The 26965-nt window shown below is 45.2% G+C and overlaps 1 protein-coding gene across 2 annotated transcripts in view; it reads left to right on the top strand.

Moving 5' to 3' along the window:
* The window catches only part of PPP6R2 (protein phosphatase 6 regulatory subunit 2), a 367586-nt gene extending 345205 nt beyond the window's left edge, over positions 1-22381 (top strand). For both annotated transcript variants that reach the window (XM_082254944.1, XM_082254943.1), the window contains 2 exons: positions 7585-7743; positions 21866-22381. In XM_082254944.1, coding sequence (XP_082111070.1) covers positions 7585-7743; positions 21866-21917 — 211 coding nt within the window. In that variant the 3' untranslated portion in view covers positions 21918-22381. The remainder of the gene's footprint in view (positions 1-7584; positions 7744-21865) is intronic.
* The last annotated feature ends 4584 nt before the right edge of the window (positions 22382-26965 follow it).

Below are 26965 nucleotides of genomic sequence, written 5' to 3'. Positions count from 1 at the left end.
TGCTTTTAGCCTTTTGGAGTCATCTTGGCTTGGCTCTAGGAAGAGTAGCCACAGTACTAAACTGTCTCCATTTATAGACAACTTGTCTAACTAGACTGATGGGTGCCTAAACACTAAGGGCTCTTTCACACGAGCTGTCCGATCAGATCCGCCTGTCAGGTTTTTTTAGGAGGATCTGATCGGATGCCCTATTCAGCCCTATGGAGCAGCGGATGTCAGCGGTGACATGTCCACTGACACCAGCTGCCATCCGCATCCGATCCTGTCCGTGAAATCCGGAAGGATGGAAACCCTATTTTCCATCCGTCCTGGGGATGGGATCGGATGAGAGCGGACAGGCGGTCCGCTCTCATCCCATTCCCCATAGAGAACAGTGGGGGCTGTGACACCTCCCTCTCCGCACTGCAAGCGGAGACGGAGCTGTCATCCGCCGGCTCAGCGGGGATCGTGGATCGATCCCCGCTAAACAGCACGGATCCGCCTACGGAGGCGGACCGTGTGAAAGAGCCCTAAGGATTGCTTTGTATCCCTTTCCAGCTTTATGTAGATCAGCTCCTTTTGATCATGTCTTCAGAGAGTTCCTTTTTGCGAGGCATGGTTCATATGCTGATTCTTCTTATGACCAGCAATCCTAAAATGCTCTAAACCACACCTCCAAACGTATTTTGTGAATTGGACTCCAGGTGTTCAAACTACTGACTTCAATTAGCTTTTGTTAACGTTATTAGTCTATGGGTTCGCCTACTTTTTCCTCCAGCACTGTGGATGTTTAATGGGTGGTGTGTTCAATAAAGAATTAGGAATAACAATTGTTTGGGGTTTTTTCCAGCTTAAACACTTTGTGTTTACCTTATGTTGTGATTTGGCTGAGGATCAGATCACCTTTTATGGCAAATTACTGCAGAAAACGAGTTAATTCCAAGGCGTTCACATACTTATGCCCAGTACACATGATCAAAAAATTGAATGAAAAATACCGCTTTCAATGCAGTCATACGATAATCTGATCGTTTGTACACAGCTTTCAAGAGCCGATCATGACAGTTCATCCGAAATTATCCTAAGGGACAAACGACAAATTTTGATTTTTGTTTACTTAGTACTGTTTTCGTCCGAAAACAATAAAAAGAGCCACAAAGACTACATTACAATTCAATCAAAGACTACATTACAATTCAATATAACACATTACATCACTTCTGCACTTGTTTGCTGTCTTATTAGAATAGTAATTAGTAACCTCTTCATTTTTGATATGAGACTACCATGCAAAAAAAACGGACGATCATTAGTTCGATATTCTCATCGTGTGCACGACGAGGCTTAATGTAGTTGTTTTTTTTTATACATATAACTTTACTTGACCTGGCAGTTATCATGTAAAGTTTAAAGTAGTTATCATGTAAAGTTTAAAGTAATCTGTTACAAACCCAGGCAATTTAAACAGAGCATACAGTCAGATAATGTATAAAGAGAGGTTGCTTTCAATGAAAACCGCATGTCAAAACTATTTGTAGATCTGGCACTACTGACCGCATTAATCTATTGGTAGGCTTGGATATTGAGAGCGCCCGGGTCAGGTTAGATTTACAATGCAGACTTGGCTCTTGATACTTCCTGGATACACAGATGTTTTGTTATGCTGTTTTTACAGAAATTAACCAGATATAATACAGATTTACTTTAAAGCCTACGTTTATATTTTTTTATTTTATTTTTTATTTACTTTAGCAAGTGTACCTAGGTTGCTTGAAAATGAATCTCAGGCTCCGTTCACATGTCAGTGTATGATCGCGGGCAGAACCGCCGCGGTTCCGCCCGCGATCCGGAGATTTATTGCAAATCGCCGGACGCCTAGCGTTGCCCGTTGATTTGCAATAGCCCCCCAAACGCCGAGCGATGTTGCCACGATTTACGCACGCCGAATCGCGGCAACATCGCGCAAACAAAATCGCGGGAAGCAATATGCTCCAAAGAAGCTCTTGTACTTTTTTGGAGCGTATTGCGTACCGCGATTTTGTTTGCGCGATGTTGCCGCGATTCGGCGGGCGTAAATCGCGGCAACATCGATCGGCGTTTGGGGGGCTATTGCAAATCAACGGGCAACGCTAGGCGTCCCGCGATTTGCAATAAATCTCCGGATCGCGGGCGGAACCGCGGCGGTTCTGCCCGCGATCATACGCTGACATGTGAACGGAGCCTCAGAGATAAGTCAGCTGAGAGGCCTTCTGAGGTCTGACAGCTACAGCTGCCTCAATTCATGTGTATAACACATACTGCCTTCCAGCTCCTAACAGCAGTAACATTATTAAATACAGTACTCCTGTTACAGTTTACATTCTTTTTTAGCTACCAAGAACTGTTAGGTAGACTGCGTATTTTCAGCATGGAGTTAAATAGACCTTTTTTTTTTTTTTTTACCATGTTCCAGGAGCTAGCATAATCCTCAGAGTAAGTTGAGCCTGATAAAGGGCAACTTAGAATTTTTCGTATATAAGACTGCACTTCTATGATAATTCAAGATTAAATATCTAGATAACTAAATAAAGATGGCCATATATGGATTAAAATTCGGCCAGTTCAGCAAGTGCTGGACAAATTGCGATCCCTGTGTGGCTGGATTGACTTCCGCTGAATGGGCAAACTGGTAAACATTAGTCGCTGGTCAGTGTATTTTATCAGCAGAGAATCCCGCTGTCATAACACAATGTCCTGGGGTGTGTACAAGTGGTTGTAAAACCTTACATTCTGTGCAGCTTCCCCTTAAGTCCCCCCCCTTTTGTACTTGTATACTTACCTGAGCCCGATCTCAATCCAGCCCTCTGCCCTCCTCACAGGACACAGAGGCAACAGCAGAAGCTGTTGGCTCTTGCTGCTGTCAATTCAACCTGTGTTGAAGCAGGGGCCAGGGCCATGCCCCCAGGTGTGTCAAAATAGGAATTGGTTCCTATGGTGGCACACCAAGAAGAAGAGGAGCCAGGATTGCTGGTGGAGGACCTGAAAAGTGCACGGCCGGGGCTGCTGTGTGCAAAACCATTGCATAGAGCAGGTAAGTAGAACATGTTTTTTTTTTTTTGTTTTGTTTTTTAATTTGTTTACAATCCGTTTAAGATGAATCCTGACTAAGTCTCCTTAAAGTGGAGTTCCGGGCTCGAGGTCAAATTTAGGTAAAAATACCCCCGGGACAGTCAGGGCTAGTTCATTCTACAATGGATAGCCTCTGAACTGTCCCAGGTCGCACTTACCTGTAAGTTGAAATACCTTTTGAAAAGTTCTTCTCCAGCGCTACCATCTCTGGTGTGGGCAGCTGAAGTCAGCTCGTCTACTTCTGCAGCCTCTTCGGTGACGTCGGAGTCCCACAATGCACTGCACCGGCCCCGCTCGTTACTTCCAGTGCAGGCGTGTCATCCCTGCACAGCTTCTGCCCAGAAGCTGTTTAGCAGGGAATGACGGGCCTGTACTGGAAGTGACAAGCGGGGCCGGTGCAGGCGCATTGACTCCTGGGAGAGATGAAGTTCAGCTCCCAGGAGTCATCGCAAACCGGAAGTGACGGCGCGGGTCGCGGCCACAGAAGGAGGAAGTGGAAGGAAGGTGAGTATATTTTCTTCAAAATCAAGGTAAGTGACCAAAAAAAAAAAATTGGGAGCATCCATTTCTTTCAGGTGGCCCTCAGCAGATGGCCCAAAATCGATTTTTCTCTTGCGTCCTCCAACAGTCGCCGCCCACTCATACAGTCTTCACCAATGGGTATTGACTTCCTCTCCACAGGAGTAACTAAGCATAAGACTTGTTAAAAACAAAAGCATTTAACATAGACACACCCATGGGGGCTGTCCCACTGGTCAATACCCCCCTGCAGTTGCCATCCCAACTCAGTTTGTCTTCTGCCTAGCGTTAGGAGTAGATAGGCTTCCCTGTGCTGGGGCTACAGTCTCAGCCTTCTAATCTTTTCTTATCATTTTTATTTGCAAGAATGTCATTTTTTCTTTGCTTTACTAGCTGTTTATTTTGTCAGCTTTAGTTTGGTCAGGTCTTCGGACGAAGATGGATTTTGCGGAGCTTGGAATCGGACTGGCCGCCCTGGCTCTCCAGGGCAGAGGGTCAGATGGATCCCCAGCCCGCCATCGAGCGTTCAGCTATGTGTTCGCCCTGGCACTAAGAAGGACCCATCCCTGTTCGCAGCAGGGATGCAGCCTGTGAGGTGGCTACCTCACTGGACGCATCTGCGGTTCAGTGCTGCAGTGTCCTGCTTTTTGGCTGACTGCATTCCCTGTCATCTGAGGACAGGGGCTTTGAGGCTGGAACTCCGCTTTAAGGTGGATCTGTACTTATAGAAGAAGTATAGCCAAAGCTTTTTTGGCTATATTTCTTCTATGGATCACAGAAGTGCAGTTCATTCTGCACTCCTGTGATCCGTTTTGAGCCAACAGCGGGCCACAATGATCCACTGAGAGCCTGAGCCAGCTCCTCCCGCCCCCTTCATAGCCCAGGGCTTTAGTAATAGCTGGAGGGACTGAGTTGAGCACCAGAGAATGACAGTCCTGGCTCTCTGCTCCTGGTGGGGGGGGGGACTGAGTGATCAAGCAGTGTTTGATTGCTTGGTTCTCACTACAGAGCTGGCGGGGGACAGATGCAGCATTGAAATAATGCTGCATCCACCTAGGTGAGTATAATGTGTTTTTAGAAAGCCATTTTTTTTTTTTAAATGTTAACATAAAGGTAAGCTAACCGACCTGTTAGGGGGGTGTGAAGTTATAGAGGTGCAGGGCTTTACAGTCCCTTGATAGTGAAGGAATCACTGATCCACAGACAGCTTTAGCTTGGCAGGGGTACTCAAGACGCAGCAGGTGAGGTGGAGGAGCCACAGGTCCATGGGCAGCACAGAAGGGAGTAGATGGTGGAGATGTGAGGAGCCATAGAGGCAGCAGAAGCACATGAGGGAGGAGATCTTTAAGAGGCAGCGGGGGAGTTCGTGGAGACCTAGATCAACAGATAGCAGGAGAGTTCAGAGAGACCTAGATCAACAAATTTGCAGCGACACAACAAGGAGGAAGCATCATCAGTCAGTAAGGGAGGTGGAGGAGCCACAAATCCACAGACCGCAACACAGGTTGGGGTGGTGGGGAGGGGGGGGGGGTCAAGAGTCAGCTGGAGACAACATATCCATAGAATAAAGTTTTAGCAAGGAGAGCCAAATGGTGTCTATGCATAGTTTTTAAATGTGTTCTCCTGCAGTCAATGTACTTTGAATCCCAGGCTGCTTTAACCAGCGTTTTCTCTTTGGCCAGTAAAGCAGCCTATTATAGTGATGGGTCAGTAGGAATGTGCAGCAGGCTGTGGAGCCAGTCATTAAAACTGTAGAACTTTGCCTGGATTCGGGGCAAGGTGCCTCCAAATGGTTACAGAGTGCTGCAGTAAAAGAAGACCGCTTTACTTGTACAAATCTTCCATAGTAGAACAAAACAGACAAATTGAATGCCCAAACAGGAGTTTGTTTTTTTTTCTTGTTTTTTTTTTGAGCTGTGCTTAAACCACTTCATCAGGCAGATAGTGACTAGTCATCGCTGTCTGCCTGATGAAATGGCTTGTGTATGGGGTTGAAATGTAGCATCCTTTGTTATTGATAAAAGGGCTCTGGTTCAAACGCTTTATGTTCAGGTTTTGTGATATTAAGAATCAGCTGGATTAGAAATAAGCTTAGATATTAGCATAGTGTCTAGCAATTAAGACCGAAATTTCCTCCTGAAAAACCATCACAATTTGGACTCTGAAGGCGATTAGGTGGATTTTGAATTTGGAGAAGTCCTCACTAATTCCATCACTTCATCTGGAATCCTGGGGGCTGGTTTTGGATACCAACCAGACCAAGCGGTTCCGATTGTTTGAAAAACGATGGAAATTACAACTTCAGGTTTGCCTGCTGGCAGCAGGTGGTAGCCCATTCGCTATTGCATTTTTTTTTGGCCTCGTGGTGTTAGCCTTTAAATAAATCCCTATGTACATCATCACCACTGTAGAACTTTGCAGTCCATGACCCTTTTTGGAAGAAAAATCTCAGGACAGAGCGGAAAATCTAAATTACCTGACAGTCATCTTTAGTTTGGTGGCTCTGCTTTCCCTTGCTGCTAATTAGAAAGTTGCTTCTCCCTCTGCACTGGAAAATAGTAATGATGGCTTTCATCCTCCACCACTAGTGAGGGGGTTACTGGATCGCCAGACTCCTCAGGGTTCTTGGAGACGAGTAGTCCCAGCTTGTCATTGGTGTGCTTGGAACCTCAAGCGATCGGATGAGCTGTGCTTTGTCACCCCTCCTGTCAAGCCATCATTGTTGCTGTGGCTGTTCATCTGGTACTGTCAGTGTTGGAAAAACTGCCTTTAAGGATAGTAGGTAGATCCCATTGTTAGTTTTCTCAGAAAGTATCATTCTTAGTTACCATTACTTTGGCATAAAGTTGTACTGCAATCCTGCTATCTCACACTGGATATGACAAATTTTTGTCCAAGCATATGCTATTGAGCACAGAGCACCACTGTTTCTGATAGCACATTCTTCAAGACCGGTAAGTGCATCCTGGGCTTTCTGCCACCAAGCATTGATTTCTCTGGCTTGCAAGGCAACCACTTATTCCTCACTTCTTATGTTTTCTAAGTTTTAAAAGATGGATGAGGCAACATAAGCTGATGCCAGTTTTGACTGGCCTGTGTCGTTTTATTTTGGGATGATTAGCCTGGTTTCCATTTAATTTTTGCTTGCCCTGTTGTGGCACTGCTTTGGGATGTCCCAGTAGGTGATGATCTAAAGCAAAACGGTGTTCTCCAATGAAAATTAGTGAAAATAGGATTTTTTTGTACTTACTGTAAAATCGTTTTCTCTGCATTCATTGGAGGACAGCACCTTTCCCTCTGGCAATGCTGCTGTTCGTGTGTTTAAATATTTTGCTTTTTGCTCTGCTGTGTCATTTAGTTTGTTCTACAATTTAAAAGGGGCCATCTCTGGGCTATTTTTTTTTACTTAGTGGTACCTAGCCTCCTCCTTCTGCAGGTAGCATTATACCCAGGAGGGTGATGACTCTAAAGCAGAGCGATGTCCTACAATGAATGCAGAGAAAAGGATTTTTGGTGAGTACACAAATCCAAGTTTTCACAGAAGGGGATGTCCGCAGTGGCTCTCATATTACAAAAAAAAAAAAACTATGATTTGGGGCCCATTGTTTCCTTTTTTATTTAAACGTGTACATATTTTTAAAATTGATCTCTAACTTTTTTTTTGCGTGTTATACTTTTCATTTTACTATGTGGAATCAGGTTTTAGTATACAATCTGCTGGTTGCAAAGGTAAAGATGAAATATTTGTAGATTTCAAATATAGCTTGCTAAAAATAGGTTTGAGTCATTATTGTAATAATGACTCTACATTTTATTTAAAACACAGTTTGTGTGCATGTGTATGGATGCATTTATTTTGCTCAGGGTCGTTAAATGTTTGTTTGCCTTTTCAACATCTATTCTTTCAAGTGAAAATAGTGAAATATTAGCTGCAAATTGTTACACCCATTTTTATAGCAGTGACTTCTCTTCCCACAGTAGTCCTGATGGTTTAGTCTTTGATCAGTTGACAATTGCAGACATCAAATGTACAAAGGAAAACCATCCTTGTAGTAATAGCCAGGAGGATTCATCCCAAGAGCAGTGTTCAGTTGCTGCATGCATCAAAAACACACAAGGCTCTTGCAGAGAAAAAAGGTAAGAAATTTTATAGCTGATATTTTTGTTTGGTAGGGTTAGTTTTTAACTTAAGTTTTCTCTTTCGTTTATTGATGATCACAGCTCCATATCTTCTTTGACCCTTGGGTTATGCTGCTCTCTATAGGAGTACGACTAGGTGGAAACAAAACTTGACTACGCTCCTAGGGGGTATATCTCCCATTTCCTGCTATAGGACGTCAGTTTTTTTCTGCCTAGTCAGGAGTAAGGACCTGGTCCCCTGCTGAGCTCTGCAGTCCTGGCGTTTTTTTCCTTTTTAAACAAAATGTTTTCTTTTTTTTATTATTTTCTGTTTCTGTGAGAACTACAATCAACTGCTAGACTGGGCGACGACACACTGGATATCCTAGATTCTTACAGTCTTCCCAGTCTGGCCAACGCGGGCAACCCAACTATTAGTTCCGCGCTAGGTTGGCTGCGACATAGCCCTACTAGACGGAGGCTGGCCGGCGAGTGAAACACTTTGCGAGGATGCATAGCCCTGCTCACAATAATGGTCGTGGCCAGAGTCGCAGCGTACCTCTGGCCCGCAGCACCACCATTACAAGATGGCGCAGTGGACTATCAGGAGTTGTGCCCGCTCGGTTCCCAGGTGAGGTGAGTAGTGTCCCCCCTTTCCTCTGGGGAAATACTGGGGTGGACACAGGTCCTTCCTTGGGTTGGTAGGCCCCTCCTGTGCCTTTCCTTCCCGTATGGATCCCCCCCTCCCTCACTAGCAGGGTTCCCCTGTACCTACCCCCCTTAGTCTCTCCTTGGGGGGGAACGGGCTGTTGTGGTTTATGGGGTGTCATTGGCGATGGGCTGGAGGGAGGTGGGAGTGCGCCGCCGGCGACTCGTTTTCTGATGTTCCTGCGGTGAATGGCTGCGCAAGGGGTCCCTGAGGGAATACAAGTACCTGTAGGGTCAGTCTGGTGCTGCGTGGCGCTGCCATTTTATTGTGGGTGGCTGTATGCAGCCTCGGTGTCCATGTTTTTGTAGTCCAGCGGCCATGTTTTTGGAGTTTCCCATTGAAGTCAATGTGGCTGCCATTTCCTTGTAGCCTGTGATGTGACAGTGCCCTTCCTCTTCTTTTCTGATCAAAGTATGACAAGCAACTTGGCGCTCTGTATCCAGCTCTGAATAGGTGGTGGTGAGTCCCTGCAGGTAAACAACTCCTCCTTCTGCTACTATAGCGCCGCTGGTGCGTTTGGTCTTGCAGTTCCACAGCGGTAGCGGTGTGAGGGGGAGGTTTCTTGTGTTAACCATGGAGTCCCTGGAGCAGGTATGACCATCTGACCCACTCTCAGAAGCTGCGGGACCCTCTGGGTCTCAGTCTGCCCTGGCAGCCATGACATCGGTCGTACAGTCACTTGTGTCAAAGGTTGATTAGCTTGCTAGGCCTTTCAAAAGTGGCCTAGCAAGAAGCGCCCCCCACCTTCACCTGTATCCTCTGCCACCTCAAAATCTCAGGTGAATTTGGCCGCTGCGGATGCGAGTCAACCCACTGGGTCTGTGTCTATGTACCCTGAGTGCTGACAGTGGGGATGGTTCCTCTTTCACTACTGCCGTGCATGAAAAGGCGCTTGTGGAAGCACTAATTGTATCAGTGCAGGAAACTTTAAAATTGGAGGACACAGCTGATGCTGCGTCTGTTTCGCTGGTGAAATTTAGGCACCTGTAGACCATCATCCTAGCTGACTTAGGCCCCTTTCACACATACGGTCCGTTCAGTTCATCAGTTCAGTCACGTCAAATGTATCAGTTTTTCATCCGTTTTTCATCAGTTTTTCATCCATTTTTCGTCAGTTGTCATCAGTTTTTCATCCGTTTTTCGTCAGTTGTTATCCGTTTTTCATCCGTTTTTCATCAGTTGTTATCCGTTTTTCATCCGTTTTTCATCCGTTGTCATCAGTTGACATCCGTTGTCATCAGTTGACATCCGTTTTTCATCCGTTGTCATCCGTTTTTCGTCCGATCCGTTTTTTTGACGGATGAAAAATAGGGCATTCATCCGTTCAAAAAAACGGACATTGATGGAAGTGGATGAAAACGGATGTTAACTGATGATCATCAGTTGTCATCCGTTTTTACATAGAGATGCATTGATGTCCGTTTTTCATCCGTCAACGGATGGATGAAAAACGGACAAACGGACAGCATGTGTGAAAGGGGCCTAAGGTTTACCCCTTTTCCTGCCTATTTTAACGAGATTGTTGCTAGTCAGTGGGGGTCCCCAAAACGCATGGTTGGAATACCAAAGTGTTTTGCTAGCAAGTATCCCTTTGAGGGGTCTCTTTTGAAGAAGCTGACGGTTCCACCGGCAGTAGACTCTCAGGTTTCCAGATTAAAAAAGGCCACGCTTCTTCCGTTGGAGGATTCTCAGTCTTTTAAGGACCCTGTGGACATGAGAGACCTGAGGCTCTGATCAATACCTTTTCACAGTGGCGGGTTCAATTTTGAGGCCGGTGTTTGCTATCACTTTGGTCTCCCATATTTTGACAGAATGGGCAAAACTCTTACACCAGGATCTGGAATGGGGTCAACATCCTCCTGAGCTGTTAGATCAGTTGATACAAGGGCTACAGTATATCTGTGATGCATCCTTGGATTTGGCCCCTTTGGCTGGCAGAGTGTCTGTGACTGTTGTGATCCTCCGCCGCATGATTTGGTTGAAGTACTGGTCGGCTGACCAGGCTTCCAAAAAGGTGCTGACTGATCTACGGTTTGCAGGAGACCATTTGTTTGGAGCTTCTATGGAAGAAATCATTAAATGGGTCTTACGGGAGATAAGAGTACTCTGCTTCCACAGGTTGCCAAGAGCAAAGAGCCTCGTTGTACACGTGGTCCTTTCTTCTTGACTCGCAAACGGCCCTTTCGTGCTGCGGGGTCGCTGGACTAGGAACAAAAGTCCATCCGTCAATTCACGGGGAGTTTGAAGAGGCTCTGGGTTGGTAAGTCAAAAGTGGGTTCCGCAGACAAGCCCTCCTCTGCCTGAAGGGGCGCCCTCACCCGCATCTGGGGTGGGGGAACGTCTTCGTTTTTTTCCAAACCCGTAGACCTCTCTCATTCAAAACAAATGGATCCACGAGTTGATTCGGTCCGGTTACAAGATCAAGTTTCGATCCTTGCCTCTGGCAAGGTTCTTTCCTTCCAACTTGTGCCTGTCCCCGGTTTGGCTGCAGGACCCTTACGGGGCGGTGCAGGATCTGCTAGCACAGGGAGTAAAGCCCCGTACACACGCACAGATTGTTGGCCGTAAATTGTTGGCCAACGTCCGATCTGCCGATTGTAGGCTTGTTAGTATGATGCTTCCGACAACCAACTGCAAATTTTCGACCGAAAAAAATCTGGTGTGCATGCTATAAGATTTTTGTTGGCCAACAAAGAACGGCCGATTGTTCCTCAGTCAGTACAGATTTCGGCAGACAAAAATCAGATGAGCAAGACTGGGCATGCTCAGAGAAGAAAAAACACACTGAAAGTCAACCAGAACATGACATTACTTCTGAAGTTGTTTTTTGTTGGCCAACAAAAGTCCAGTGCAAGTCTAGAGCACATTTCAACCAACAAACAACACTGGACAAAAGTTGGCCGATCAGTTGGCCAACAATCTGTGCGTGTGTACGGGGCTTTAGAGTTGGAACATTTTCAGGGATTTTATTCAAATGAATTTACTGTTCCCAGGAAGGAAGGCAAGGTCCGTCCGATCTTGGATCTTAAAGGCCCTTAATTGCTTTGTGCAGATTCTGAAATTTCGGGTGGTGGCATCTCTTCATCAAGGGGATTTTCTGGCCTCTCTTGATATCAAGGACACTTACCTTCATATCCCAGTACATGTAGGGCATCAGCGTTTTCTTCGTTTTGCCGTGGGAGAGGAACATTATTAAGTTGTGGCGTTACCCTTTGGTCTCTCCTTGGGTGTTCACAAAAGTGTTGGCCTTGCTCAGACAGAGGGGGGTCATAGTACTGGGGTACCTGGACAATCTCCTTCTGCGAGCAGAGTCTCCGCCTGCCTTTAAAAACAATCTGGACATCACTGTGCAAACTCTGCAAGAGTTGGCTGGATGCTGGATTTTCAGAAATCAGCTCTGATTCTGTCCACCAACCTGGACTACCTGGGCTTGACTTTGGATTCACCCTCAGCCAGGGTGTTTCTTCCAGAGGCGAAACTGCTGAAGCATGCGATTCGGCTCCTGTTGTCCAACCGTCGGTCATCTCTCAGGACTTGCATGCAAATGCTGGGTTTGATGGTCTTCACCTTTGAGGGGGTTCTGTTTGCGCAGTTCCATACCAGGCCTCTGCAAAAGGAAATTCTTGGCAAATGGGACAAGAATCCTCAATCCCTGGATAATCTGATCCTGTTGAGCTGGGGGGGGGATCCCTGCTTTGGTGGCTCCGTTCCCTGGCGCTTCGACAAGGGAAGTCCTCTCTCTCCCCCTGTACTGGACAGTGGTTACTACAGACGCCAGCCTGTCCGGTTGGGGAGGGGTCTTGAGTATGGATTCAGTTTAAGGGGTTTGGACTCAGAAAAGTCCGGTCTGCCGATCAATATACTGGAGATTCGGGCGATCAGGCTTTGCCTGTCCCTGTGGACGGATCATCTGCAGGGGTTTCCAGTAAGAATTCAGTCAGACAGTGCCACGGCTGTGGCATATATCAATCCTCAAGGGGGTACCAAAAGTGCCCTAGCGGCCAGAGAAGTAGCTGGCATTCTAAGGTGGGCAGAACGGTATATTCCAGCCGTCTCTGCTGTGCACATTGTAGGGGTGTAAAATTGGCAGGCGGACTACCTGAGTCCGGGCGAATGGTCTCTTCACCCGGAAGTGTTCCAACAACTGTGTGTCTGGTGGCGGACTCCGGTTGTGGACCTGTTGGCCTCTCATCTCAATCAGAAGGTTCAGAGTTTTGTGGCAAGATCTCAAGATCCTTTGGCCGACGCCACCGATGCTCTGGTGGACCCTTCCTTTTGGGGGGGTTCTCCCCATTTCTTTTCAGTATCCCGTCTGCTGGAGTTTCTACAACAAGGTGTGTAGATAAACGTTTGGCTCTGGGCACCATCAAGGGCCAGATTTCTGCCTTGGCATTTTTTTTCCAACGGCCATTGGCTGCAAATTCTTTGGTTCACACTTTCGCTCAGGGAGTTCGCCACTTGGCTCCTCCGGTAAGGTCTCTGGTACCTCCGTGGGACCTCAGTTTGGTACAGTTGGTTCTTCAAAAAAAATATTTTGAAAATATTCATGAACTTCCACTGCTTACTCTTTCACAGAATGTAGCCTTTTTGGTGGCTATTACCTCTGCATGCTGAACTTACTGCGGTCACCTTACCCGGTGGTTCACAGGGACAAAGTGGTGCTACGTCCCTGTCAGTCATTCGTAAGTCGTAAGGTTGTCTCGGGTTTCCACTTGAATGAAGACATTGTGTTGCCTTTCTTGTGCCCTAAGCTGACACATCCTAAAGAAATTGCTTTGCATTCCCAGAATGTGGTTCGGGCAATCAGGGTGTTCCTACAGCGACTGAGTCGATTCAAAATTCGGATTCTTTTTTTGTTCCTACAGATAGATCTCATAAGGGGCAGACTGCGCCTGCTGCGACCATTTTTAGATGGATCAGGCAGACTGTGCTGCAGGCCTATTCCTTTAAGGCTCCTCCTTTCCCTGTTAAGGCGCATTCTACAAGGGCGCTTAGTGCCTCCTGGGCCTTCCATTATCAGGAGTCAGTGGCTCAGGTGTGCAAGGCGGCCACATGTTCGTCTGTGCATACATTCACCAAGTTTTACAAGGAGGGTGTACTCGCATCTGCGGATGCTGTGTTCGGCCGCAAAGTTTTGCGGGCTGCTGTTGCTGAGGCTCCTGCCTCTTGAGGGTGTATTCTTTCTGGTTGGTGAGCTCCAGTTGTTCCTGGTTGAGCTCCTGGTTTACCTGGTTGGCTATGTTTATCCCTTTTTGGGAATTAGGTGCATTGCTGTGTTTTTTCCCACCCCTCATATTGACACTGCTTTGGGTCGTTCCAAGGGTCAAAGAAGAGAGGGAGCTTTGTCCTTCAATGAATGAAAGCGAAAACTGGATTTTTGCCTTACCGTAAAGTCCTTTTCTCTGATGTTCATTGACGGATACAACACCCACCCCTCTGTTGAGTTTGGTTAGGTATTCTTTGGACACTGCTTGTATAGCAGGAAGTGGAAGGTATACCCCCTAGGACTGCCCTAGGGGCGTAGTCAAGTTTTTTTCCACTTATTCCTACTCCTATGGAGAGCAGCAATAACCCAAAGGTCAAAGAAGATATGGAGCTATGTCCGTCAATGAACATCAGAGAATAGGATTTTACGGTAAGACAAAAATTCAGTTTTTTTTTTTTTCCAGCTGTCCTTATTCTTTGTGATGTATACACCCTTAAGAACTTATGGGAACATTAAAGTGTATGTAAAGTTTCTTGGAAAAAAAAAAAAAAAAAGGTCAAACAATATGCAATATTGATTTAAGGGAAAACAATTCTACACTTCATTCCGGGGTAAGGGCAGAGACTCCTTGTGAAGATCGGGGCAGTTTTTTTACCCACTGTCACATACCCCAGCTGCTTTCATTCAGAGTGGACAGGACTGGGCAGGGGGCATTTCAACATGACTGACCACATCCCTTTATCTGATTGGCAGCTTCCGTGCTGCCACTCAAACTCTGCAGGGCTTGGGGGATATTCACAGCAGTTTGACCACTGGAGTACAGGAACGCTGTCCTGTAGTTTTAGACTAGAAGACAGATGCAAAATGATCATGCTAGGATGGGTCTGCTTCTGTCCATAGTGTGGTTAGATTGAAATAGAAAAGAATTGGAACCGGCAGGATCACCAGGTATTTCCCAGCTAAGAAAGTAATCAGAATAAAAATACAACAACCTACATTTTCAAATAGGTAAACACAGTACCCATATACTAAATATTGGGTTTTGGGGTAGAATACACTTTTTTAAGGATTCATGCACACATATCTTTTACAGGCATTTACTATGCCTAATGCAATTTTTCAGCGCTTTCCTGATATCAGAAGCCACATCTGCAACATTCAGCCTACCATATAAGTGAAATGGCAGTAGGTGACCATGCTCTTGTAAACACTGATGCTTTTTTGCTTTTGTGTTTATAAAGGCACAGCAGTGTACAACCATTCACTTGTTTGGCAAGTTGTACACAGCAGGTGTGCCTCCTGGGCCCTATGAAAGCACTCTAGACCAGGGATTCCCAAACTACGGCCTTGCAGCTGTTACAGAACTACACTTCCCATGAGGCATTGTAAAACTCTGACATTCACATACATGACTAGGCATAATGGGAATTGTAGTTCCTGAACAACTGCAGGGCCGTAGTTTGGAAATTCCCTGCTCTAGACACAGAAAATATCTGTAAAAACCCAGTGTTCATGAACCTTATGGACTGGCAACAGGCAGCCTGACATATTTTATTGGATATAGAAAGAGATTAACTCCTTGGTTCCTGGGCAATAGGGAAGACCCAACTAAGAATGAAGTTACACTCCACCAGTATAAGTACAGGTATGGATGTGGAGGGGCAAGGCCAATCCAGATAGCTACCGTTTAGTGACCAGCTTGGTTCTCCTGATTGAAGAGGAAAAAATGATAGCAAAAAGTTGGTGAGCTGAAAAAAAGATGTTCATTCCTTAGGGCACGTGCAAATAAGGGTAATCTTTGGTGGGCCTACAGTCTCTTTTTTTCCAATGTCTAGTCCTCCTGTAGGTGGCAGTATATCCCAACAATGTGACTTTGTGTTCTTCAATAGATGAGAAACCTATTTACATTCTATTACACAATGTTTGACAACTTGTTCAATGTTTCTGTTCACCATGGGTCCTGATATCCTTTATTGTGGACTTACACCTGCTTTCTGTTTTCTGTCAGCACGTGTGACTACTTAAAGTGGAACTTTAGTAAATTAAGGCCTTCTATATTCTGTAAATTAAGTCCTGCTTCAGACTGGCCCCATTTTGCAGGTATAGCTATATAAATCATTTAAGAAGTGCCTATACTGTTTAAAATCTAGTAATACGCTATCTCACCCTGCTCTGCACATGCTCAGTTGCTCTCTATTTCTCTTACGTCCTCTGACAGACGCAGCTCTCAATGCTTCTTCACTAATGGGTTATGTGCCATCTACAGGAGTAGACTAGGCAGTGAAAAGTTTTCACTCGATACGCCTATAGGGGCTGTCCTTCACACATACCGCCAGACACACTGGGCTCTAAAATCAGTTTCTTGCTGTCTAGTTTAGGAGTAGGACCTAGGTTCCCTACTGGGAACTTCGGTCTCCGTTTTTATTTTCTTTTGAGAAATGTTTGTTTTTTTATCTTTACTCACTATCGCTAGCTAGTGTCAGGGGGATCCTCCTGGTGAACTACAAGCAAACAGCCGGGCTGAGGATTCGCACTGGATAATCTAGATACTTACGGTCTCCCAGCCTAGCCACCGAGCGTGAGCAGGTTGTGGTCCGCCCAGGCCTCGCCATGACAGAGCCCCGGTGGATGGAGACGAGCCTGTGAACGTATTCTTCGCCGGGACGCATCAACCTGGAACACCCTGAGTTGCAGCGTACCCCTCTTGGCTGACAGCACCCCCACTCAGGGTGGGAGGCAAGCTGTCTTTGGAGCGGAGCCCCACTGTCCATGGTATGGTGAGTGGTGCAACGTCCCCCATGTCCCTGGGACAGATGTCTGTGGGGGAGATGTGGGCCCACTCCTTGGGATAACAGGGCTGTGTCTATGTGAAAGATGCCCCAGGCCTGTCAAGACAGGCCCTGCCCTCCCCGCTCCCGATGGGGGCGCTATAGCGTCGCCTAATGCCTGGGGGGGGGGGTTGTTGAGGATGTTACCCTGTCCTGGGGGGTCCCTCTCAGGGGATTCCTGCGGTGTCCTCATCCCTGGGTTCCTGAGCACTTGGCGCCGTTTTTGGCTGCCATTTTAGGTGTAGGCATAGGCCACATCTGTGTCAGGACACTGACCATTTTCCCTTAGCTTCCTGAGTGCTTGGCGCCGGTTTCAGCTGCCATTTTAAGTGTGGGCATAGGCCGCGCTGTGTAGGCGGTGGCCATTTTCCCTTTGCTTCCTATCCTTTTCTATTGGCACCATTTTTTGGTAGCTTGTGGCTACACAGGCGGGCTCGGCCTCTTGTGATGTTTGGTCACTTCCTCTCAGTTTCACATGCTGGAGACTTCTTATGGTTGCTGGTACAGTAAGGGGGTTTTTAGTCCTTTGGGCGTTCCTCAGACACACTTCGCTCCTGTCAGGGCACATAACCTTAAAGGGGGACTCTGGCTTTAGCGCGGTATAACGGTGCGGAATGCTATCGCAATTTAAAGGGGCAGTGTACTCATTTTTTTCTTTGCTGCAAAATGGAGTCCCAAGGTGAAAATTTCCCCTCTAATTTTTTTTTTTTGTGCATCCGGACCATCTGGATCACCATCTCTGGGGTCTTTGTGCAGCCTTAGAAACTCTGGCATCAAAGGTGGATCTGGTGATGAAACAAGTTTCTACCCACAAACGGCCGATGCCCTCTCAGTCCTCTGATTCAGAGTCTGATGTGGTTGCCACGGACAATTCTGAGGGATCCCTGTCCTTCGCAGTCAGACGGTGAGGAGAATGAGTCCTCAGCTGCAGAGCGGGAACGCACTCTGGTTTAAGCACTGATTAGTTCAGTAAGGGAGACATTGCAATTGGATGATGAGCCCACACAGTCAGGAAAGCGGGTTTCCTTCGGCTCCCGCAAAGCCCAGAAGGTGGGGTCAGGTTTTTCCTTTCCCCGAGGATTTTCAAGATATTGTGAATGAGCAATGGCGGCGCATTAAGCACATGCTGGTGGTACCCAAGTGGTTTTAGTGCCGTTACCCCTTTGCGGACTCAGTTTCCAATCATTGGACAGTGTCACCTACTTTTTCCTGGTTGAATAAATCTACTGTGGTACCCGTGGAAGACTCCCCGGTGTTTTAGGGACCCGATGGACAGGCGAATGGAATCCCTTTGCCGCCATCTGCACTTGTTGGCGGGTTCGATTCTGAAACCTGGTTTCTCAGACGGTCACTGAATGGGTCAAGGTGCTTAGGAGCATCTTGAACTTTGAGTTGGTTCCACCAACTCTACTTTAGCTCACAGATCAGATGGCCCAGGCCATGGTGTACCTGTGTGATGCCGCCCTGGACACGGCTCATCTGGCTGCCAGAGTGTCTGCGGTGGGGATCGCCATACGCCACATGGTGTGGCTGAAGAGCTGGTCGGCGGACCAGGCTTCTAAGAAGGCCGTAATTGATCTTCCCTTTTTAGGTGAACGTCTGTTCGGTGACTCCTTGGATAAATTGATCAAGGGTCTAACGGGGGGTAGGAATACTCTTCTCCCCCAATCCGCAAAAGGTAAGGCACCTCGCAGCAAGTGGGAGCCTTCCTTCAAGGCTCACAGGGGGCTTTTTCGTGCCTCAGGGGTGCAGGAAAAAGGCAAAGCGTTCAGATCCTCCGGAGGACACAAGAAGGCTTGGTCGGGTGAGACGGACAAGTCCTCCTCTACATGAAGGGACTCCCTCACCCAGTTCAGGGGTGTGGGGACGTCTGTGTTACTTTCGGGAACCCTGGATGTCTCTGATTCAAGATAAATGGGTTCACGAACTGATACGTACTGGGTACAAGATCGAATTTCGGTCTCGCCAAGCAGACAGGTTCTTTCCATCAAATCTCTGTCTGTCTCCGGATCGTTTGACAGATCTCAGGGAGGCGGTGCAGGATCTCCTTGCACAGGGTGTAATCGTCCCGGTTCCTCAGCAGGACAGGTTTCGAGGTTGTTACTCAAACCTGTTCACTTTGCGCGGGTGCAAAAGTTTTGGATGGAATCCATTCGGTCGGTGGTGGCGTCTTTAAATCAAGGGGATTTTCTGTCCTCCATCGTTTTAAAAGATGCGTATCTGTACATCCCTATTTACGAAGGTCATCAGCGGTATCTCCGTTTTGCGGTGGCGGAGGAGCATTTTCAAATTGTGGCATTACTCTTTGATCTAGCTTCCGCTCCCAGGGTCTTCACCAAAGTTTTGGCCCCGGTGCTGGCTTTGCTACGCAAAAGGGGGATTGCGGTCCTCGGTTATCTGGACAATCTCCTGTTGAGGGCGGGCTCTTATGCCACCCTGTCGAGCGACCTGACATTCACAGTTCAGACAGTTCAGGAGTTCGGGTGGACCATCAACTTCCAGAAGTCTGCACTGACCACGTCAGTACGTCTGAGTTATCTGGGCATGGTCTTAGACTTCTCTCTAGCGAGGATCTTTCTTCCATGGGAAAAACTCTGTACCTTGCAGGGCGAAATCAGGATCCGGATGGACAACGATCACTCCTCGTGTATGAGGTCCCTGGGGCTGATGGTATCTGCCTTCAAATCGGTCCCGTTCCCCCAATTTCATACAAGGCCTTTGCAAGCAGAGATTCTTTCCAAGTGGAACAAGGACCTGTGGTCCTTGGACAGCATGATATGTCTAAGCCATCTCACGAGGTCGGAGCTCTTGTGGTGGCTCCTGTCGCCCGCTTGGAGTCAGGGCAAGACGTTTCTGCCACTTTTGTGGATGGTGCTCACCACAGATGCCAGCCTAATGGGCTGGGGTAGGGTGCTGGACACTCTTTGTGCCCAAGGAACGTGGTCGATGGAGGAAACATCTTTGCCGATAAATCTCCTGGAGCGCAAGGCGATCAAACTGCCTGCTCTATTGGGCGCCTCTGCTGCACGGTCTTCCGGTTCGGGTGCAATCCGACAATGCCACGGCTATGGCTTACATCAATCACCAAGGGGGCACCAAGAGTGCCTGGGCGGCCAAGGAAGTGGCCGAGATTCTGACTTGGACTGAGGCGCACATTTCAGCTCTCTCTCCGCGTTCATAGGGATAAGGTTGTTCTGCGTCCTAACCAATCTTTTTTCCCTAAGGTAGTGTCAGTCTTCCACCTCAATTAGGAAATTGTTGTGCCTTCACTCTGTGCTAAGCCCAAGCATCCCAAGGAATTTGCCTTGTATTTGCTGGATGTGGTTTGGGCGGTCAGGGTCTACCTGTCAGCCACGAAGTCCTTTCGGACATCTGATTATCTGTTTGTCCTTCCTGAGGGATCTAGTAAGGGTTCGGCTGCATCTGCTGCAACCATATCAAAGTGGATCAGACAGACTATTGTTCAGGCCTATTCGTTAAAGGGTCAGGTTCCTCCTTTCCCTGTGAGGGCGCATTCTACTAGAGCGCTGCATGGCTCTTGGGCTTTTCGCCATCAGGCTTCTGGGGCTCAGGTGTGTAAAGCAGCGACCTGGTCGTCTGTACACACCTTTACAGGATTCTACAAGATTGATTTGATGGTATCCTCGGATGCTTCCTTTGGCCACAAAGTTTTGCAGGCTGCTGTTTGACAAAGAGACATGGTTTTCTCTTTTGGGGGTGAATTTTTTCTTTGGGGTAAGCTCCTGTTGGTGAGCTTTTTGTTGCCTTGTTGGCTACGTTTTTACCTTGGAAATGCATTAACAGTTTTTGGTTGCGTTCTTCCAACCCCGCATGTCTACACTGCTTTGGGAAGTCCCATTAGTGAAGAAGCATTGAGAGCTGCGTCTGTCAGAGGACGTAAAAGAAAATTGGATTTTTGTAAGAACTTACCGTAAAATCCTTTTCTCTGAGTCCTCTGACAGACTCAGCTCCCATCCCTCTATTTTTGGGATTGGTTGTGTCTTCTTTCACTGCTTGCTACGAAACTGATTTTAGAGCACAGTGTGTTTGGGGTTATGTGTGAAGGACAGCCACTATAGGCATGTTGAGTGAAAACTTTTCACTGCCTAGTCTACTCCTGAAGATGGCGCATAACCCATTAGTGAAGAAGCATTGAGAGCTGCGTCTGTCAGAGGACTCAGAGGAAAAAAAGGATTTCACGTTAAGTTCTTAAAAAAACACAATTTTTTAGGCACTGTGTCGAATTTGTAGAGGCCGATCTGCTGACAGCCTAAAGATCGTCTTCTGCTCGGGGGCTCTGTGCTTCTGAAAAATGGCAGCCTCCAGCAGGAAGAAACAGGAACAATGGTGGAAGCAATTTACAGCACACACTAATTTTAGTAGCATAATCAATAATGTGGAATGTATTTTCCTTGCTAAAGAACATTTATTTTTTTAATCACGTTGTTATGGGTAGAGTTCCACTTTATACATAGGTTGGTTGGTCTGTGATGAGGATTAGACAGTTGAGCTCTTTTTTTGGCTTTGTATGCTCGTACAATGTTATAAGTAATGAATTAAAGAAAAAAAAATTAAAGTTTTTTTTCATTAATATCTTTGCATTGCTTTGAGCCCAATTCATAATTTTAGTGTTATATTAAACAGGAAAAACTTTTTTTTTTGTACCAGTGACAGGTACGCTTTATGGAGAGATCTGGGGTCTGTAAAACTCCAAACCCCCTGCACCTAAAATCATTTAAAACGCCAAGTTTGGCTGTTTTGAATACTGTCTTTTTTTTTTAATCTGGCGCCCTTATGGCTCCAGTAACCGTAAGTGATTTAATGACATTGCTTCTGGGTTACTACATTGGAGACCCAATCAAAGCAGATTCCGGCTTTGTTCGGGTCTTCGGGCAGCCGGTATATGTGCTGGCTGGTTGCTCCGGCCTCCCAGTGGGACAGGAGACCCGGGCGGGAGGGGGGAGGGTTGTCCCCTCCCGCTGCTTGTAATAACAATAGAGCGGCTGCTTAGCCGCATCGGTTGTTATTACAAGAAAGCTGACAGTCCGCTGTAAAAAAAAATAGTACTGGGGTGATGTCTGTTGCTGCAGGCATCACTCCGGAACAACCACTTAAAAACAATATTAGCCATATCTGCAAGTTTGTGGCCGATACTCCAAAAAAAGTGAATATCTCCCTCCGATAATCGGGCCCCACCGGTTATCGGTCAATCCATAGTTTGAATAAAGACAAGTACACAGTATAGAAGGATGTGCTTTGTTCATATTTCATGTCTGAGGTTTACAGCTACTTTGTGGCTTTATGGAGAAATCTAAAAAAAAGTGTCTAGAAACATACAAATGTATGTTGCTTTTCATTATTTGTTAAACATTTTTCCTTCTTTCTATCCCATTACAGCCGTGAAGATGTTGCCCTGAGTTCTGAGACCACATTGAACGGGCCTGCATGACATAGCTGTTGCTGCTCCAAATTATATCTGGTGTGAGGCAGGACCTCTTATTCCCAGGGAACTTTATGCAAATGAAGAGACATCTGATTTGTTTGGAGAACTGTATGCCAGAACTGCAGAAATGGAAATCTGGTAGATGTTGGAAAATTAAATGGTCTGACTTTGACAGCTTGGAAATCTGTCTGTAGGAATGTATGTGAAACATTACCCCTATGGATGCTTTGACATGAAAACTGCCTCATGCTTATGCAGCTTCTTCCATATATTTTGTTGTCCTAGCTATCTCTCTGCTGTAGAAGAGTAACGGGACTGCTGGAAAATGAGCATGGACAAGTTATTGGTGCAACCCTGTCTGCAAACACCATAAGGCTACTTCCTTATTGTTTTTAGCAATAATCCCCCCCTCGTTTTATCACAAACACTTTCCATGCTCGCAGACGTGAACTTATCCAGCTGTATGAAACAGTTCAAATCACGAGCTGGTCCTGAGCTTGCCAGGAACACAGGATGCTGGTACAGACGGTCATCAGTCTTATTTCTGTTTCCATGCACTTTATCATGCAATTCTTCTCATGCACCTTTTAATAATGAAATAGACATTTTTAGTTTAATATGTAACTGTTAATCTTGTTTGAAAAGTGATTTTTTTTTTTTTGGGTCTACTTTGTTTTATCAGGGAATAGTACAGTCCATACCCAGAGAGTTTACAGTCCATACCCAGAGAGTTTATAAAAGAATGTCATTTTGTAGGTATTGCTTCATCAGTAATTATTGCAGCAGCAATGAAAACCTTTTCACTTCCCAGTGCAGAAAACATACCGTATTTACAGTTGTAGTGTCCTAACGTTCTCTTTGTCATGTGTATGAGATGAGAGAAAAACCCAAGGGGCAAAGTAAAAAAGTGGATTATTGATGTTAATGGGAAATAACAGAATAGCAGTGAAACTATGGGGGAGATTTGCAGAGAGACAGTTCACACTGCTGCAACCTGAAAGCCGGTACGACTTTGCCAGGCAACTTCAGGGAATGCCTGGGTAATCTTCCTGTAATGTCAGATCCAAATCACATTAATTAGCCCAGGTTCACACTGCTCTGACATGAGTCATACGACTTCCGTTCCTGACTTTGCCCTACAACTTCAATCTGACTTTGACCAGACTTGTTGTGACTTTTTTTTTTTACACTCTATGGCATTGAAGTTGTATTGAAGTCGGACCAAAGTAGTGCAGGAACCTTTTCTAAAGTTTGAGCAATTTGCGTCAGATCAGTAATAAGTTTATAAGTTATAAGGAAACATTTATTTTGACATGGCATGCTCTCTCAAGTCAGATCCCATGTTGCAGCAGTGTGAACCAGGCCTAAACATAAGGATCCGACTTGGAGGCAACTTCCATTAAAGTCTATTGGCACAAGTAGGATAGAAGTTGCCTTAAAGTAGTACAGATACTTTTTATAATTTTCTAAGGTCGGAGCAACTTCAGTAGTGCTAATTAATACCGCTCTCATTGGCTAAAATGGGATTTCACATGTCACGCGACTTGGAGTCTCACAAGTCGGATCCCAAGTCGTGGCAGTGTGAACCGAGCCTAACACTGGTGCACACAGAATCTGGTTCTAGGTTTTATTATGAAAGCGTAATTGAACAAGCTGAAGTTAGAAGCTGATTGGTTACTATGTACAGCTGCACCAGGTTTAGTAAATCTACCCCTATGCATATGTGCATATACTTGTTCCAGACTGCTTAGTGATGTATGCATTGCTCCCCTTTTCAAACTTTTGGTTAGATCCTACAATGAGTATCTTGGATTTGTGATGGGAGAATAACATGTACAAAATACTTACGGTGGTTTTGTATGAAATATGCTCTCTGTAAACACTATAACTTATGTGTATGTGTTAGGGCTTGTTTACACAGACGGCCTGGGGGCAAGTGTGGCATTCTCTTGCAAAATCCCCATTTGGCTGGCCAAAAAAAAAACAGGCATTCAGGAGGTGGCATTATCGCGTCCCAAATGCTGAGGAGCCCCTTATGTACCACCCTCTGAAAAGGGGATCACCAAGGATGGCTTTTCAGAGGGGTGGCAAGGGCTGCCACTCATCTAAGTAACCTCTTAAAGGTATGATTCAGGTGATACATTTCTCATGAAATCAAATGTACTTGAGGTGAGTAGCATTTTCATTTACTGTATACTCACAGTAGCATTCTTCTAATTATGAAGTGATGAAACCCTTTTGCCTCATTCTGGCTTGTTTAGAACCTGTATTGACAGGCTTTGATGGCATCAGTTTGAGATGCTTCTAAGATCATTCAGAATTCACTGGCAGTTTGACCTGCAGTTGGCTTTCTTTTAACTCCTTTTACTCATGTTTTAAATTCTGCTAGAGTTCTTTGGGAATGCAAGACTGGTCTGATGTGACCAAAGGCCTGTCTATACAAGCCCTTAATCCCACATTAGGTATTTGCAGGTCCTCTGTCAGTGCTTCCCTTTTAGGCTGGATTTTAAAGTTTTTTGTTTTTTTATATATAGATTCAGTGGGGCTTGTATGTAAAGTTAGATTTAACAAGGCATTGGACTCTTTGGATCTCCTTCATCAATACAGTAACGTGGGTGGGTTTAGCAGAAAGAGGCTGAGCTTTATATCACCAGTAACCAGTAAATGTATGAAATCTTTTGCAACATTGTTGCAGTAGTGTACAATTAAATGTGAATGTAAAGTGTAGTAACAATATAGATGGGAAGATCAGCTCATTCATACATCCATCCACCTTATTGTATCTGAACTGCATTGAAGACCAGAGACTGCAGGCCCAGCAGTACTCTGCTTGTGACTACACATTGATGGCACATGGTAAATTACCTTTACATAGTACACTTGGTCTCCATCAATACATGCATGCTGAAATTCTACAGCCCTGATCTGCAGTAAGTACCCATTTATCTTTTTCATCATCTCTGCAGTAGATTCCAGTTTCCTTACATTTTTTTCAGCCTTTTAAAATGATTAATAAAAAAACATTATGTAAAAAATGTGGGTTTTTAAATTGTATCTTAAGGCTTTACGTTTTTTTTTTTTTTTTTTTTTTTAGCTTGTAGCCTTTTGTTAAAATTTGGCACATTTTTCAAATTTGGTCCACTTATTTATTGACCGCTATGCTACCTAGCTCAAGATTGGCATTTCAAGGATGAGCTTGTGCCCTGCCAAATCCCAGTGCTACTGACTCACATGGCCAGTGTTGGGTTGCTTTATTTTATTTTTGTATCTGTCATGTAGTTATCTTTTTTGCTTGTTTCTTTTCAGACAGAATTATCCCTCTTAGTGCGTAAAAGGCCTAAAATCCATAACACCCCTAAAGATTTGAATGATATGCAATGTATGGGGTGAGAAAAAAAAAGCATAGCCAAGTTTAGGACCTGACATTCATAAAAACTCTGAAAAGAACAGTATGGTTTAGAAGTTATTTCAGTCAGTACAGAGAAAAGCACAGCACTACAGTCTACAACTAATAATAATTTTAGAATAGAAGCACATAGGTATATGTGTGGCAGTGTTCTGTGGCTAAACTGTCACTTAATTTACTGCTGGCTAATGTTCCTGCTACAGAAGTACATTGTTAGCACCCCCCTATACGATGGATCTTACTTACGCTAGCCATATATTATGAAGTTTTCTTATTCAATTTCCTTTTGGTTTAACCTTCATCTGTGTAGTGCAAGGGCCTGCCTTATTGCATACAAATTAAGTGTTTAGGTTTGACCTCATATTTTATGATTTTGGTAAATCTAAAGGAAAATTGTACAAGAACATTTTATATAGTATGGCCAGCCCTAAAGAAAATGATCAACTTATTTCATTAAGTGGACTGAGATTAATGGCATTGTTTGCTATGAGCAATGGACGTATGTTTTCAGCTTCAACTTACAAAACACAGGATGGCCCAATTTGTAATCATTCTAACAATTGGATGTGTTGTTTAGAGCAGTGTTTCTCAACCTTTTTCCAGTCAAGGCACCCTTTAAACATTATGGACAGTCTCAAGGCACCCTTTAAAAATTCTGACAGTCTCGAGGCACCCCATTCTAAAATTATTCTAGTCATTTTACATAACGCAGCAACAACCACACAAGTAGGACACCAAACATTAGAGGTGATGTATTCTTCCAAAACAAATACACTTTTGAAAACTGGTACTGACTAGTATTCCAATGTTTCTCTTCTCCGTCAGTTTTTATCCACTCAGCTGATGTGACCCCCAACGCTGATGGAGAGAGGCAGGGGAGGGTAAAGCAAGAATGCTATGCAGGTGACTGACATCCTCCTTATTAATGGATGATGCCAGGTCGTTACGTCGCTGGCAGCTAGAAGGTTGTATAGGTGCACAATGAAAACCTGTGTCTTTGTGTAATTAAAAGGCAGGCTTCATCCTCAGGCTGGCTTGTATACAATTTTTTAGGCAAATTTTAAGGAATTTTGCCAAGGCACCCCTGAAGAAACCTCAAGGCACACCAGTGTGCCTGGGCACCCTGGTTGAAAAAGGCTGGTTTAGAGCACTGGGTTTATCTGCCAAATCAGTTTTTTTGTTTATTAGTTTTTGTTTGTAAAACTTCAAGCCTAGAAAAGAATGCAATACCTATTATTTTTTTTACAGAATATCCATTCAGCAGTTCTGTGCCAGCTCTGTCATGTGGCAAATTTTTGGAACATGAATGATTGATGGGGTACCTATTGGTGTGTTTTAGATTGTCAGAATTTTAGACTTACAAGTTATCATTGCAATGCAAGATTTCTATACTGTACCTCTTTCAAAAAGTGCTTGTGTATATGACTTCTCCATATTTAAAGCTGAACTCCAGGGATTAAAAAAAAAAAAAAAAAAATACACGGACTAATATATATATATATATATTTGTAATTAAATCGATAAAATGTATTTTCAATCACTTCAGGAAAGTTGCTAAATCCAAAATGCTAAAGAACCTGTTCTCTGCCTCAATGCTGCTTCAAAGCAACTCTGTCACAAATTTAAAATGATAGAAGAGATGTACCTG

This window comes from Pelophylax lessonae (assembly GCF_965119305.1).
Source record: "Pelophylax lessonae genome assembly, chromosome: 4".
NCBI lineage: Eukaryota > Metazoa > Chordata > Amphibia > Anura > Ranidae > Pelophylax > Pelophylax lessonae.
This window is presented reverse-complemented; position numbering and strand designations above follow the sequence as displayed.